The sequence below is a fragment of the Canis lupus genome, chromosome 10 (assembly GCF_003254725.2).
Source record: "Canis lupus dingo isolate Sandy chromosome 10, ASM325472v2, whole genome shotgun sequence".
Classification (NCBI taxonomy): Eukaryota; Metazoa; Chordata; class Mammalia; order Carnivora; family Canidae; genus Canis; species Canis lupus.
In genome coordinates this window covers 51597972-51614933 of record NC_064252.1, presented here as the reverse complement: position 1 = coordinate 51614933, position 16962 = coordinate 51597972, and the positions used below count along the sequence as shown (strand labels likewise).

General features: G+C 40.9%; 1 protein-coding gene and 1 long non-coding RNA gene across 8 annotated transcripts in view; one reads left to right on the top strand and one right to left on the bottom strand.

The window, feature by feature from the left end:
* FSHR (follicle stimulating hormone receptor) overlaps positions 1-16002 on the top strand; it is a 179343-nt gene extending 163341 nt beyond the window's left edge. For all 7 annotated transcript variants that reach the window (XM_025466426.3, XM_025466415.3, XM_025466434.3 and 4 more), the window contains 2 exons: positions 4785-4970; positions 9358-16002. In XM_025466426.3, coding sequence (XP_025322211.3) covers positions 4785-4970; positions 9358-10582 — 1411 coding nt within the window. In that variant the 3' untranslated portion in view covers positions 10583-16002. The remainder of the gene's footprint in view (positions 1-4784; positions 4971-9357) is intronic.
* Positions 1-16962, bottom strand: part of LOC112672047 (uncharacterized) — a 101950-nt gene that overhangs the window by 23821 nt on the left and 61167 nt on the right. The window lies entirely within an intron of this gene.

Here is a 16962-nt window from a genome sequence, read left to right as displayed (position 1 = left end):
GTCATCTTTAATCTACCACAGTCTCTGAGATAAGAAGAGAGCACAGCATGGGATATAAAAATTTGTTTATTTTTAGAAATCTTAATTTAATGTGAATTTTTTATATTCTGAACTCAAGGGGGGAATGTAACTAGAAAAAATAGTCCTCTGTTTTATATTGCTTGCTTTTAAAAATATGAAAAATGTTCATGGCAGGTAATGATTGCCCTGGCTTAAATTGTTCCTGAAGGACTTTTTTTATGCCTTCATCTCATTCCTCAGATGGAGCCTTGAACTGTTTTAGACAAAATGAGTAGTCTGCTTCCTTTCACATGTGAGGGGGTTGGGGGGAGAAAAGCCAGTTGAAACAAGAAATTGCACACAGAGACCAGAGTGAGTGTCAGTAGCAGAAACGGTCAGTGTAGCAATTGTGTGAACACAGAAATTAGAAGAGATTTTCTAGGGCAGAAAAGAATGTTGAGAAGCTCTGGAACAATGGGAAGTGTAAGTGGAGAACAGGCCACGACAGCTGGATCATTGAGCAGTGGAGAATGAAGACTTAGCACAGGGACAAAGGCTCTTGGATCAGACTCTTATTTCCAGGAACCCCAGCTCTGAAAATTGTAATGCTTAGGAAATAACTAGAAAAGACACCTTGGAACACCAGACCTTTTACCCCATGGTGATAGCAATGAATGTTGTGAGAACTTAAGTTCCAGACATATGTGGAAAATAAAGACAAGATATTCTGCTGAGGGTTTGCATACGAAGTATGAGAGGGGCCAGACATGCCTTTCAAGTTTTTACATTAACAACTGGAAAAGTGCCAAGTGGAGCAGGTTTAGGGGGACAATCAGGTGTCTGATTTTTAATATCCAAAGTTTGGCCTTCCCATTAGACATCTAAATAGAGATTTTAAGGAGGCAGCTGAATTTAAGAGCCTGCAGTTTGGGAGAGAAGGATAGTCTAGGGATAAATATAAGTGATCCATCAACAGAAAATGGTGTTTAAGCTGTAAGACTAGATGAACAAACCTACAGATTAAGTGAAAACAGAGGAAAGAAGTCTAGGCCCTGAGCTCACAGATACTCCAACAGTTGGTGGTCAGGGAGGAAACCTGTGAAGAAGCAGCATCCAAAGCGTTAGGAGACAAATATTACTAGATATAATACAAGTCACCAGGAAAATTTTAAACTGCTCAATTTGTATGTACCTAGAATTTTTCATATATATGAATATGTATAACAAAACTGACAAAACTAAAAGTAGTAGTATACAAGTCCAAAAACATAGTTGGAGATTTTAATGCACTTCTCTCAGTAGTGATAGAATAAGCAAGCAAAAAATAAGTAAGCAGGGCAGCCCGGGTGGCTCAGCAGTTTAGCGCCGCCTTCAGCCCAGGGTGTGATCCTGGAGACCCAGGATCGAGTCCAGAGTCGGGATCCCTGCATGGAGCTTGCTTCTCCCTCTGCCTATGTCTCTGCCTCTCTCTCTGTGTCTCTCATGAATAAATAAATAAAATGCTTAAAAAGAAAAATCAGTAAGCACACAGAAGTATTTGAATGACAGATGCCAAGTTTACCAAATTTGTTGGAACTAACAAGGAAAGGATTAAGTGAAATATATATAGGTATTACATAAAGGTAACCATCACCTCCACTACCTCTCAAATGTAAATTTGTGCAAATATCAAGCAGAGGATAAGCAGTCCAGGGATTAGCATTGGTAGGTAACCAACCGAGTCCTAAATCTAGGACTTGAGGACCAATTGAGTAGAAGCTGGATCCTCAGCAGATCTAGTGACAGTTGGAGTCATTAGATAAACTGTGGAGGACAGATGAGAAATACCTTAACTTTTACTCCTCCTCTTACCCTCCAGTCTCCCACCAGTTTCATTTGCTGAACCCAACTGAAAGCTGACTGACAAGGTGGTATCTAGGAAATGGAAACTGTGGAGGCCACCCCTCCTGCAGTGCAGAGCATAGAGAAGGGCACAGATTGGATGTTAGAGAAACCGGACAAATGATCCACACAGCACATCCAGTGCAATCATTGAAGAGTTTTAAGCAGGAAGCCACAATTTGATTGGGTTATAATTTTGTAAAAATGCCAATCTGCAGTGTAAAAATTACATTGGAGAGAGAAGGAGAGAGAGAGATGGCTGTGATGGTTATTTTTATTTGTCAACTTGACTGGGCTGTGGGATGCCCAGACAGCAAGGTACCCAAACATTTCTGGGTCTACCTATGAGACTGTTCCCAGAAGAGATTAGCATTTGAATCAGTAGACTAAGTAAAGGAAGATCTCATTCCCCAATGTGGGTGGGCATCATTCAATCAGTTGAGGGCCCAAAAACAAAAAGGCAGAGAAAATACACATTTACTTGCTTTCATCTGAAGCTGGAAAATCTATCTTCTCTGGCCATCAGATATTGGAGTTCCTGGTTCTTGAGGCTTTCCACACTGGGACTTAGACCAGTGGCCTCCCTGTTCATAGGCCTTTGGACTTGGACTCAATTATACCACAGCTTTCTGAATTCTCCAGCTTACAGATGGCATGTCACAGAATTTCTCAGTCCCCATAATCCCATGAGGCAATTCTCATAATAAATCTATCTCTTTATATCCTATTGGTTCTATTTCCCTGGAGAACCCTGAGGAATGCCATGGTCACAAGAATAGTTATGAGAATACTGACTTTGTCTAGGTGACTTAAACTAAAGCGGTGGAAGTGTAATTTGATTTGAAACAGATGTAAAGTCAGGCCTAAGAAGACAAAAAACCCAATGTCCAACTGAGGCAGAGGGAGGAATGAAGGACTTCTTCCAATTTCCATCTTGAACAACAGGGGGAAATGGAGGAGTCATTTGCTGACATGGGCAAAACAAAAGGAGGAACATACCTACATAGAAGGTAGTAAATTCAGTTTTAATACCTGACAGTCATCAAAATAGTGGGGTCTGATGGACAACTGATTATCTGGGCCTGGGGTGCAGAAGTAGGATCTGAGCTGGGATATATATTCAGAAACCATCAGCCTATCTCTGGTATCTGAAACCAAGGACGTGGGTAAGATCACCTGAGAAAGTTATATACAGTCAGAAGTGACTTAAGGTTGGAGAAACTCCAATATTTAAAGGAAAGATAGAGGAGAAAGGATAACAAAATACAGGTCAAAGAAGATGTCAGAAAAAATTAAATAGAATGTGATGCCATGAAAAAGTCTCAAGGAAGAATGAATGTTTTACATGTAAACATAACTGAGAAATCGAGAAGCTTAGAATGAAGATAGGACCTTGGTGAGTATTTCTCTAGGGGTTGGGAAGAAATCAGATTGGATTATGAGAAAATAGCTGTCAGTAGCAGGTACTGGTGTCATTATCTTATGTTTAATTGGGAAATGGAGGTGACAAATAGAGAAGCAGTTAGGGGTGAGTTTCACTTGATCTTAGCCAAAAGGCCGAGAAGCGATAGGGGTGGGTTTCATTGGACAACAGGAAGTATTAAGGATTTTTGAGAAAGCAAATGAATGATGCAATGACAACAAGGTTTGGAGAATGTAATTTTCACCAGACTGTGAGAACATATGGCACAGCAAAAATATTTTCATACACCCAAGTTTCATTGCTCTAAGTACCCAATGCTTTGACTTATAGGAAATGCAGACATTAAAAGATTCTCCTTTGCCATGTATATCCAAGTGTCCTGAGATGAGCCCAACCTGGTCATCACTTGCTACCACCACCCCATCAGAAGCACTCCTTCACTAACCTGCTGGCCCCAACAGGTCTAAGCTGGTACCATTTAAAGCTCCTTCCTCCCACTGGCTAGTCTTGGTTGTTTTGGGAGTTACAGCTGCCAATCATGCTGCCAGAAAGTACCCAATGTCACTGGTGCAGTTGCCAGAAAGAATAGGACTTCAGAGCCCTCCAGGGATATGGACCTGATTAAATTGTCCATTTTGGGGGGGCCCTTCATGTAGATCCCCTCTGCTTTGCTCAGGCAGAGACTCCTACAAAGCAAGAATAACTATGTACGAGAGACAGAGAAGTTTACTGAGAATTGCTGCCAGTCATTAAGTGCTGTCCATTGGCCAGGAAGTTTCTTGTGTACTTTTAAATCATTTAGTTGTCCCAACAGCCCTCTGGGGTAGCTACGATTATTACCATTCCTATTTTATGGCTGAGGAAATAGACACGGAGAAATGACAGTACTTTACCAAGGTCACAAATCTAATAGGTAGGGGAGCAGGGTACATACACGGGCTAGTCTGGCTGTCATTACCACCACTCTCTATCACCACTTTGACTTTGTACCGAGGGTGCCTCTACTGCCTACCAGATTCTTCTTCCCCTTATGGTGCTTTTCCTTCTTACTTTTCTAAAATTTGGCCACAGGTTCTACACCAGCTCATCACAAATATTTTTATAGCTGACTTTATGGTGGGGAGGAAATGGCTTTAATCTCTTGAGCCTATGTAAATTAGTGGATACCTATTTCAAGACAGACTATAGAAGGAGAGATGGCTAAAGTTAAGCCCCAGGTCAGGCAGGATGAGAGTATATCCAGGTATCTTGAGAGGCCTGTTATCTACATCCTCCTATGCAAACACAAAGGCCAGGCCTCCAGGAAACCAAATGTCCTCGTAGCTACATATTGATCTGGCTGAGGTATGTTGGATCAACTGGTATCTCCCTCCTCACCCATGTAAGAATATCACTACTGTGTCTGCCATTTTGCCTGCTAATCAAGCAGAAAATTTTAGGTCCATAATAATCAAGTTATATTTACATTTTATACTTCTAGAGACATTTCAAGAACCAGGATCCATTCCCTGCCTAGCTATGGCTTAGAAAATCTCAAGAAGTTCCGGGCCAGGTCAACATACAACTTGAAAAAGCTTCCCAGTCTGGAGAAGTTTGTCGCCCTCATGGAGGCCAGCCTCACCTACCCTAGCCATTGCTGCGCCTTTGCAAACTGGAGACGGCAAATGTGAGTCTTCCTATGTCCATCCCTTGAGCCCCACTTTGGCATTTTGGTGCGCAACTTCTATTTATCTGTGGCATGAAGTGAATCCACTTACAGAGACCTCCCTGATAAAAGCCTGTAGGCATATTCTAAATCGAAACTTCAGTATTGTGAAGGGTTTCCAATTTTCCTGAAATGGGCTCACAGCAGAGGGCTACCCACAATGGTAGATAATCTTCCAAATATTAAATGAGGCAACATGAAAAACACCAAGTATAGTGCCTGACTCATAGCTGATACTTAATGAGTATTTTTCCCTTTTTTCTTATGGATTTATTTTTCAAGTCCCACACTCTGCCACCTATACATGTTCCAGGGACCATACAAGTCAACTTTGGAGGAGAGAAGCATAAATGCCCTACCAGACACTGATGTGCACATACACAATACATCCCAACCCCTCCAAGACTCCTTAATCCATCTTTGGATCTTAGCACCTCACAGGGAGGACTCAGATTGGGACATCTGTTCACTTTGGCTTTCAAGGCTGGTCAAATTTGAAGAAGCCCAGAAAAGAGGGTAATCCAGACAGAGACAAAACCCAGGAGGCAACTGGTAAAAAAGATGATGTAATCAGAGAGGATCTGGAGAGAAAGTGGAGAGGGACTCTTTTGGAGATTGCATATAAATGTTTCAGACATTTAAAGGATCCAAGGCATGTAGAATGCACCGGGTAGGAGGAGTTCTCAAAGCCTGCACCCTCCCCTGAGCTCACTAACACAGTCCATACCACGCACTCACACTCAGATGATGCCTTGCCACACTCTTGTATAGCACCACAGCACTAATAGAGCTTCCCTGTGTCATTTCACTGTATGTTACAGTCTCCTCTATTGAACGACCTTCACACACATTCACCCGCCCATGTAGACTTAGCCCCTGCTCAAAAGCAAGATAAAAACAAAACAAAGAACAGTATATACCTAAAATGTTTTCAAAGTAACTAGAAGCCCACACTCACACCCATTCCAAAGATTTGCAGACAAGGGGCTACTTTTCAGAAATACCATGTATCAGTGAGAATCCAGAATCGGACACTTCTCACACATTAGCTCAAGGGCCCAGGAATTTCTTCCTGATGATTACAAGGTGGAAGGGCTTAGGCTGGGGAGCAAGGTTTGCCTCTTTTATATTCCAGACAAGTTATTCCAGCCAGGGCAAGAAAGATACCAATTTACCAAAGAAAACCCTGGAACTCAATGCCCTTCAGGACCAATCTCCGAGGTTGTCAAGATCATTGTAAGAACTGCATGTTATATGCTGCCTGGCCCAGTGCTAACACACTACAGGAATATGTTACCTACCTGCATTGCTCAGATTCCTCTGGTCTTGCCACCCCCTGGTAACATAGAGGCAGCATCAGAGTTCCTCCTAACCAGAAATTTCCAGGTGTGTCTAACATTGTCCCATGACTTAAAGCCTTCCTTGATTGCCCCCAAACCACCTGGCTCTCATCCTTGCTAGGTCCCTATTGTAATTTACCATCAGGGCCTGTCTGGTACAGCAAAGGAGAGGTCTACCCCTTTCCTAGGAAGAGATGCCAAAACAGAGTAACAAAAATTGCAGTGAGCATTGAGTTTTTATATTTAACAAACTCACAAACACAAAATAGTTATGATATTCGTGAGATAACTACAAGATTTTTTTAACGATGTCATTTCATTATATACCCTAGTAGATGTGGTTTAGTAATGAGATTCAGGTTTAAAGTTGTATGATGCAATTGTTCTTCCAATCCTCATTTGGCAACAATGCCCAAGATGTAAATGTTAGGTCCTTGTGACTGTGAGGTTTTGGTCAACAGCCCTCCTGGACTTTCACCAAATGACCTTATTAACACACCTTATTTGTCCTTGAACCATATAGCTCTTTGTGAGAGTTCTACCCTCAACTTGTAATGTTATTTTGCTCATTTTGTGATGCTAGTTTTATTTAGGCCTTTCCTTCACAACTAAATTTTAAATTGGTGCACTGTGGCATATACATCTAAGTACCCACTCAGGGTCTGGACCCCAACATAAACTCAGTAAGTAACCACTGTCATCTTCTTGGTATTACTCATATTCACTGAATTCTCACTGCCTGGCTCCATGATATTTCCCAACTTTATCTCATATAATTCTCACAAAGGCAATAGTATTTTTATTCCCTTCTCACAGAAGCAAAAAGAGAGGCTCAGAGACAGTAATAACTTGACCAACACCAACCAAACTTAGATCCAAACCTTCTGCTTCATTTTCAAAGCCCAGCCTCTGGGCCATTCTACTACACACATCCTAAGAATCTGTTCATTGGTTTATCTGGGTTCAAGAATTCCCAACTCTTTATGATGCTTATTATTTGCTAAAGTATTGCAGAAGCAAGACTACTGTCCCTCACTTCTATTTTTGTTTCTATCCTTTTCTAAGAGACACACATTGTTTACCTCTTCTATATTCATGTGGTTGGGTCATTTCTGTTTCAGGAAAGGGAAGCATCAATATTTAAAATATGTTAGCAGCAAAAAAAAAAAAAATATGTTAGCAGCATTATCAACATTAAGAATCTTCACAGAAGCCAACTAAGCCCCAGGAAGTGAAGCGGTCTCTAGATGATTAAGTCAGATCTAGTTTACTGAACGGAATTGTCATCTGTAGGCACCAGATTACTTACTTTCTATTCTTTCAATTGGGCTGCTACTAATCCAATGACAGGGTTCAGGAGTCACAAGTTAGATGAAGGACCACAGTGATTGTCCTGTCCTCCCTGGGCCCATCTCTGAGCTTTGCCTCACTTTTCTGGTAAGATCTCGGACAAAAACCAAAAGATTTTTCTGGCTTTTTCAATTACATATACACTATTGTTTTGCTCCTTTAATGCAACCTGTGAGTGATATGAGAAGCCCAACCAGTCCCTAAAATGAAAGATGACACATTATCCAGGATTAAATCCTTTCCTGTCTTTGGCATCACCAGGATTAAAAAAGAGAAAGAGAGACCCTTTGGCCAAGAGACAATGACTTCCTGGCAATTCAATTCACTTCCCAGAAGGGAATAAAGAAAGGAAAGCATACTCCCTAATAGCCTTTTCTCATAGAGGTTGATGGGGAAAAGTTTAGTCCGTATATGTCATAACACTTAACCAGGACCCCTCCTTCAGTATCAAATGCAAACTTTACCTCCTCTACTCCCCCAACTACTCTCTCCTTATGGAGGGGGAATTCTTTAAAGGATTTAACACTCATTTCCCTACTTATATGAGATCATGTTAGGGTTTGAGAGAAATAAAAAGTCACTTAACATTGCTGTGGGTTTGGTTCTCAGGAAGGGAGAGTGGGAGAAAGTTTATGTGTTTATGTGAAATTTTTTCCATCCAGAAGAGACTCAGTGTAAAACATCTCTTTTCCTCTAGCCTTTGCTTCAAAACAGAACTATTACCCCCGGTCTTTACAAGCACTAACCATCCATATAGGTAGAATATTTATCATTTGGCTTTTGTTCAAATCCCTTCCAAAAATACCTCTATTCTGTTGACTAGGCCTCTTGTACATTTGAGTTTAAAGGAAAAACCAAGATAGGAAAGTGACCCCAAGAAGACCAAGCTCCCCCAGGGAATGAGTTATAATCTGAGAATGAATTAGACTCTCCCTTGCATTCCTATGTTTGCTCTCTCAGCACTCACTAAGTAATTATTTAATATGCAAAATCCAGATTTACCCTGTAGGCCAACATATACCTGAGGCCTAGTGTGGCTCCTGGCAAGTAAGCTAATAGAGAAGGGGATCCTGAGGAACCTTTTGGGCTAATCAGCAGATCTCCCACCTGTCTGAGTACCAGAGAGCTAAAGAGAGGCCCTGGCTGGGAACTGACCATAGACTCTGCTTCTCTGCTTCTCTGCTTCATGTAGATAAAAGCAGCAAGTAAGTTCTCATTTCAGTTAGAAAACAGTCCAGATCTTCCAGCAAGTGGAGTAGAGAGTAGAGGAATAGCATTATATCCTACTCAGGCATATTAACAGATAGCTGAATAGAAAAGGGAAAGGCAAAGGGTGGAGTAGATATAAGGTCTGTAAATTATTTGCACTTAACAGCAAAGCTTAGCTAGTCCCAGGCGCCTTCCTCCCACATTCAGGTTGTGGCCAGATGGTTTCCCCAGTGGGCCATCCAACTCTAGGAATATATACACATGTCATTCTGTTCATTTACAGTAAGCACCATTAACCCTTGAGCTTAGCCTCAAGGGCAGACAGACTGAGAAGAGAAAAAAAAAATTCAGGAAGAAACCCCATCATTTCTACCCTGGGCAGAAACAGTGATGTATTTGCCATTCCGGACCCAGGATGCTGATTCTGTTCCTTTTTTGTATTTTTCTAGCTCTGAGCTTCATCCGATTTGCAACAAATCTATTTTAAGACGAGAAATTGAGGATATGACTCAGGCTAGGGGTCAGAGAATCTCTTTGGCAGAAGACGAGGAATCCAGTTACGCCAAAGGATTTGACATGATGTACAGTGAATTTGACTATGACTTATGCAATGAAGTGGTTGATGTGACTTGCTCCCCTAAGCCAGATGCATTCAATCCATGTGAAGATATCATGGGGCATGATATTCTCAGAGTCTTGATATGGTTTATTAGCATCCTGGCCATCACAGGGAATATCATTGTGTTGGTGATCCTGATTACCAGCCAATACAAACTCACAGTCCCCCGGTTCCTTATGTGCAACCTGGCCTTTGCCGATCTCTGCATTGGAATCTACCTGCTGCTCATAGCATCAGTTGATATCTACACCAAAAGCCAGTACCACAACTATGCCATTGACTGGCAAACTGGAGCAGGCTGTGATGCTGCTGGCTTTTTCACAGTCTTTGCCAGTGAGCTCTCAGTCTATACTCTGACAGCCATAACACTGGAAAGATGGCACACCATCACCCATGCCATGCAGCTAGAGTGCAAAGTGCAGCTCCGCCACGCTGCTGGGGTCATGCTGCTTGGCTGGATCTTTGCTTTTGCAGTTGCACTCTTTCCCATCTTTGGCATCAGCAGCTACATGAAGGTGAGCATCTGCCTGCCCATGGATATTGACAGCCCCGTGTCACAGCTGTATGTTATGTCCCTCCTTGTGCTCAATGTCCTGGCCTTTGTGGTCATCTGTGGCTGCTATGCTCACATCTACCTCACAGTGAGAAACCCCAACATCGTGTCCTCCTCTAGTGATACCAAGATTGCCAAGCGCATGGCCATGCTCATCTTCACAGACTTCCTCTGCATGGCGCCCATCTCCTTCTTTGCCATCTCTGCCTCCCTCAAGGTGCCCCTCATCACTGTGTCCAAGTCAAAGATCCTCCTGGTCCTGTTCTATCCCATCAATTCCTGTGCCAACCCCTTCCTCTATGCCATCTTCACTAAGAACTTCCGCAGGGATTTCTTCATCTTGCTGAGCAAGTTTGGCTGCTATGAAATCCAAGCTCAGACTTATAGGACAGAAACTTTATCCACTGCCCACAACTCCCATTTGAGAAATGGCCACTGCCCTCCAGCTCCCAGGATTACCAATTATACGCTTGTCCCTCTACGCCATTTAGCCCAGAACTAAAACATTATGTGCAAATGTAGCTCAGTGTTGAATGATAATTGAAGTCTCACCTTTGAAGTATATGCTATGGCATAGCTGACAGAGTACTTCTATATTCTTCATCCAATTTAACCTCCCTGGTACACCTAAAAGGCAAATTGCTCAGGAACTATTACTCTATGTGATCAATTAGGAAGCTCAAGTAGTAACAACATTCATAATTAAAATAATACTACATTACTTGTGTTTTATGCTTTATAATGTTCACAGTGCTTTTGTTCAGATCATCTCAACTGATCTCTATATAAGTCCTATTAAATATGGAAAACAGGGATTGTTCTTGGGAGTTTTATAGACAAACAGACTCAAAGGATTAAGTGACTGATTCCAAATGGCTTGGCTTATAAGAGGCATTAGATGTTCTGGTTTCCAAAGAACTTCCAAGGGAAGCAGCACAATATTCATTCATTCATTTAACAAATATTTACCCAATACCTATGTGGTGGCTTTGTTATGTGTCAACTTGAATAGACTGAACTACATTACCCAGAATTCCCTTATGTGTTTCCCATCAAGGTGGGCCACAGGGAAGATTCCTTGGAAAAGTGATCACGGGAAGCTCTAGCCATTTTGTCACTCTTACACTTTGTTGCTGATCAGTTGACTTAGCTCACTGCTATGAAACAGCTACAGGACCTGCAAGGCTCCACCTTCCCCTGGATCCTCCCCTTCAGGTTCTCTGACTCCTGGGCCAAGTATATGTGTTTCATTCCATGATGAAGAACCCTAGTTTCTGCAGAATTCTTTTATGAACAAGGGGGAGAGGCAACAAGATGGCAATGGAGCTCGGTTTGATCTCATGGTGTTCCAGCTCATGCTGTGGCTTCCAGCATGCTTGTCATCTTCCCTTTATCACTGCCTCTTCTGTGGACTCCAGCATCAAATGTAGATATGACATCCTTACAGGGATTTGCGTAACTAATCTCCAAAATTGAATTAGCCAATTCCCTGTAACAGATATTTATCACACACACACATGCATGCATGCCTGCCTGCTCTGTTTCTTTAGGTGAACCCTAATTCACAAAAGATAAAGCTACTATATGCCATACATATAGGCTATAATATTAAGAACATAGCAGCTTTAAAATCAGAACTGAGATTTTATCCTAAATCTATGATAAGTCAAGACACCACCTCTCCAGGCTCCATTTCTTTCTCTGTTAACTGGAGTTGGTTGTAATTCCCACCCATTAGGCTTATTGTAAGAATTAGGTAAGAAAATGGATACTAACAGGCTTTTCTCCCTTCAGACCAGTACCTGGACTAGTGTCCAGTTCTCCTGACCCTTGATCTAGAAATCATTCCATTATACCATATTGTTCCTGATAAATAACTATACTTTCCATACCTATTTTCATGAAAGACACCATCTGGATAGCCTAGATCATAAATACTAATCATAAAAATCTTCAAGTACTGTGCCATGACCACTTCACAAAGCTTTGAGTCTCCTGAGTATCCCCTTTCCATGTTAAAGCCAATCCTTTCTCTTATTGCCCTATGGCAAACATTTCATAAGTTGGTCCCAGATACATTAACAAGGAGGTCCTTATAGGGCTAGAAGAAAAAGTAATCATCTCTGCCTATGTACCATTTTGATCTGTTGTGAGCATCAGGTGAAAAATAGAATGATTATCTTTTTAGAAGTAGTCTAGACCTATGGTATTCAGTACAGTACCCCCTGACTACACATGGCTACTGAGCACTGAAAATATGGCTAGCTCGTATTCAGACATGCTAGAAGTACAAAAGGCAACTTGATTTCAAATAGTACCAAAAAATAAAATAACTGATGTATCTTAGTAATTTTTAATACTGACTACCAATTAGAATAATAGTATTTCAGATACATAGAGATAAATGTATTTAAAACTAACTTCATCTATTTCTTTTTGCATTTTTTAAATAGGGCTACTAGAACATTTGAAATTACATACGGGGGTCATGTTTGTGGCTCATGTTATACTTCTGCCAGAGGACACTAGTCTAGTACTACATGAAAAGAAAGCATTTTCCTCCCTGGTCCGCATACCAGTTTGCCACACTATTAGGCTGTCCCAGCTCCATCTGCAGTTATATTTCTTCCTTGTTTTTGTCCAAAGGGAATAGGTTTCTGAATTTGGATTCATAAGCAAGTAGAAGCTAAATTTAAACTTAGATACAATATTAATTATTTCACAACATAGCTGTGGATGACACACTGGTTTAACAGTGGTTCTGAAAGGCAAGAATATGTTTAGAGAAAAATACACAACAAGAGAAGCTCATAAGACTTTTGTTCCATCACTCTATCACTACAACACTTCCTGGTAAGAAATAAGATTTTTCTCAAAAAAGCAAACATATTTATAGGGTGCTAAATTTAGTGCTTTAAACTCTTAAGTCTTAAGGGGAAAAACCCTATATTTCCTGTATTTGAATAAAAACAGTTGGAGTCCAGTGGAGTCCAGTGTCTCAATCACTCTTTTCCCATTTAAAAAAAAATGATTATATAGGTAACACCTCTAGATTGTGCTTCCTGGAGTAATGCTTCAGTCCCAGAGTACTAATTCAGATTTTAAACACACACATACACACACACACACACACACACACACACACCCCAAAAGAAATTAAAATGTTATCCCAGGTTGTTTTTATAAAACTTTTATTTCAAACCTCTAACACCACAGAGGACCTGTATCTCCCAACGATTTTTCAATTCCCATAATTCCAGAGGTGATATTCAAAATATTATTAACTGTCAGAGCTCAGGTACTGATCTCTCAGAATGAACACTGACTGCCAATAACTCATTTGGCCATCCTTGTGTAAACTGGGTGACTGGCAGCCCTGTCTAAGTTTCTCTCCCACGCTCTGACCTCAACCTGAACCTGTTCCCATGGCTCTCTCAAACTTTTACCTACCACAAATTCCTTCAGTCCCATCCTGGCTCACCCCTCATATTACCTTCCCCTCCATCTTCACTCCAGATTCTCTTTCACTGCCTAAGGTGCAGTCAGACAATGTACACTCCTCCTCAGAGGGATCAGTATAGAGGCTGAATGAGTACATCCAGAAGCTTTTAGTAAGGAGAATGAAGTGATGAACGAGGCACACAGATTAATACAATTTTTAACTTGCTATATACAGAAACAGTACTGGTGGGGGAGGGAGGGCATGGCACACAAAATTGTATTTTACTACAGAGCTCAGTGTGTGTTAAACATGGAGAACCTTTCAGACCTTTTTTTCTGGAAGGGATGCATGGAAGGAGTAATCAAACAAGAAGAAAGGCTCTTCTGTACTTGCATCACCAATACGCTGTAGATCTTATCAGAATGGACACTCTGCCTTTAGTCATCCAGCATGATATACCATTCATTAGAAAATCAGAAAAAGATTACTGAAACCAATTTTTTTACTCTAGTGTGATGGCCATAGGCTTTGGATTCACTAAGTATTTTATTAGAAAAGTTTATAAAGACAATCAAGGAATGAACTCTCAGCTTCTGGATAGTAAAGGGCATTGGAGAAAGCCACGTAAATAGAATGCTTTGTCTGTTTAATATGTGAAATTAAAGAAACTAAAAGTTAGCATAAAATAAAAGCCCAACCACGAGGTTGTGCTTGCTAGTTCCCATCTAAATGGTTTTAGCTTAGGTAGCAGAAATTCCAACTAAAAATAGCTTAAACAATAAAGCCAATTACATAAGATGCTCCAGACTTGGATGGGCAGCTCGGTGGTCTCAAGGATCCAGGATCTTTCCATGTTTTTCTCTGCCATCCTTGCAGTGTTCAATCATGATTCTCCCTTGGTAGCAAAACTGTAGCAACTGTAGTAACACCAGATGCCATATGCAGACCAAATGCAAACTGTAGCAACTCCAGATGCCATATGCATTTAGACCAAATCTAGAAATGAAGATAGGTCTTTCCCTCTCTTTGTCTCTCTTTTCAAAGAGATGAAAATTTCTTCCAAAAGACCTTTAGCAAACATCTCTTCCTACCTGTTATTCCAGATTACCATCCTGGAAGCAAAAGAGATAGCAAAATGAAATCTGCCACCTTTAGCCTCTGTAGTGCAAGTACAGCCCTGCCAGCTAAAGTGGAAGGGGAAGCTTCAGTGGAAAGAATGATGGGTAGGCAATCTCATCCCACCACCTGATTTAACCCAAACCCTTGCCTATGAGATGAAGCCAGGGAGCTAAGGTCAGGAAGCACAGGACACCTTCACATCTCCTATATTATGTTCTCATCCCTCACTCCTCTCTCCCTCTACCCATAGTCCATAGTCAAGCTCCTCGTACCCATGTTAGTCTGTCTTCTCTGGAACAAACTCTAGAAGTTGCTTAGATCTGAAGGAAGCCACTGGAATCAAACATTATCTAAGAAATATTCATTCAAGGCAAGATATGTTAAATGAAAGGGACAAAGAGAAGAAAAAAAGAAGTACAAGGACAGGAAGAGGGATGACATGAGAAGAGAGAAAGCCAAGACAAATTAAATAAAAGGGCAATGTGGAAGGGGGCCAGGCTCAGGTCGTATCTTTTTAGGGTAGAACTTTCCCATCTCAGTCTTTAAACCCTCTCAACTTGCTGCAAAGAGTTCAACTGAAAACAATGTGCTCAGACTTAGATCCCAGTAAAAAGGCCCATTGGTCATTATGTCATGTTCTGGACTTCCCAGGATTCTGCATACCATGATCTAGAGCCCCAGGACCTAGTTTAAAGGATGAGCAATAAGAAAATATTTCTGAAGGTCTTCAAGGCTCCTCATTTCAGACATCAGAAAACGTAAGGAAAACTCACTCCTTTTCATGACCCAAAGTCTTCCTAACATTCTATTCTCTCCAATAGTATTATCTGCAGCCCTGGGATCTCCTTGCATACATAAGTCTCAAAAAATGTACTAAATCCCAAAATTGTAAGAGCACTCTATTTGTACACTCTTGCTTCCTTTTCTTAACAGAGAATCCCTTGAATCTTGAAACACTCCTTATAAACAAACACAAAAGAAGAAGAATGTAAAGCAATTTTATTTTTAGTGATCCTACATAAGCTACAAAGAGCATGTTGGCTCTGCCTTTAGTGAAATTTCAGGCAATTTTCCCCTCACATGTCATTAGCCAGGGTCATTTAAACTTCCCAGATATTAATGAGTTACTTGAAGATAAAGTTTGGGTAGACAAGGTTTTAAGTTGTTTCATTCAGTTTCATTCACAGAAGCCATACCACAGGGTTCCTGTCACAAACAAACAAACAAAAAAATCTATCTCCCAAATGACTAAATGTTCCTGATTTCCAGGGAGGGGGAGAAAGGGGGAGAAGAAAACTTGAAAAATACCTTTAAGAGTACACTGCCTTAAAAAAAAAAAAAAAAAAGAGTACACTGCCTTAGGCACCTAGATGGCTTAGTCAGTTGAGCATCTGACTCTTGATTTCAGCTCAGGTCATGATCTCAGATTCATATGGGATGGCACCTTGAGTTGGGCTCTGTGCTAAAAAAAAAAAAGGAATCTGCTTCTCTCCCTCTCCCTCCACTCCTCCCCACCACCACCCACCCTGCTCTCACATGTGCTCATGCTCTCTAATAAAGAAATCTTAAAAATATATATATACTGCCTCTGTCTATAAAGTGATGGGAGTACTTTTATAAGACACATCCCTTCAGAAGTCCCAACAAAATTCTCCTCTCCATTTGTTCCAAGTAGAGTATGGGATGCTTCCAGCCCAAGCTCCCAAATACCAAAAGGGAAGGTATTGTTTCCTCAGGAAATGGCCCAGGAAAACTTCTATCCACCTTAAGCTGATGGAGCATTGGCTGGTGTGGTAAGCCCAGGTATTCCTAGGATATCTGGAGGTCATAAGGCAGCTTTAGTCTTCTATGTATTTCTATAAACAGGTTAGGTCAAAATTCAAGAGTGAAATTACTTGTGGGAGAGAGTAATCAAAAGCTATAATGGTTAGCATTTGCAGTTATGTAAATATTTGGTATAAGGATAAATTATTTCACTTGTGGCTACTTCTGGAAATTAAAAAAAAAAAACTAACTTTGAAGATGCCCACAAGTTCTATTTCCATCCATCCATCCATTAAGTAAAGACTTATTAAGTGCCTACTGTAAGTCAAGTACCATGCCAATCACTGAAAACACAGTGGTAAATAATAAAAAATTCTGCCCTTGTTAAGTTTACATTCTAGCAGAGGTAAGAGGACATACAAGCTAAATAATACATATTGAATCCTAGACAGTGACGAGTGCTAATGACAAAACACAAATCAAGGAAGCAGGGTAGGGTATAAAATGTCAGAAGGTAATTTAAAGGCCTCCCTGAAAAAGTGACTTTTGAGTAAAGA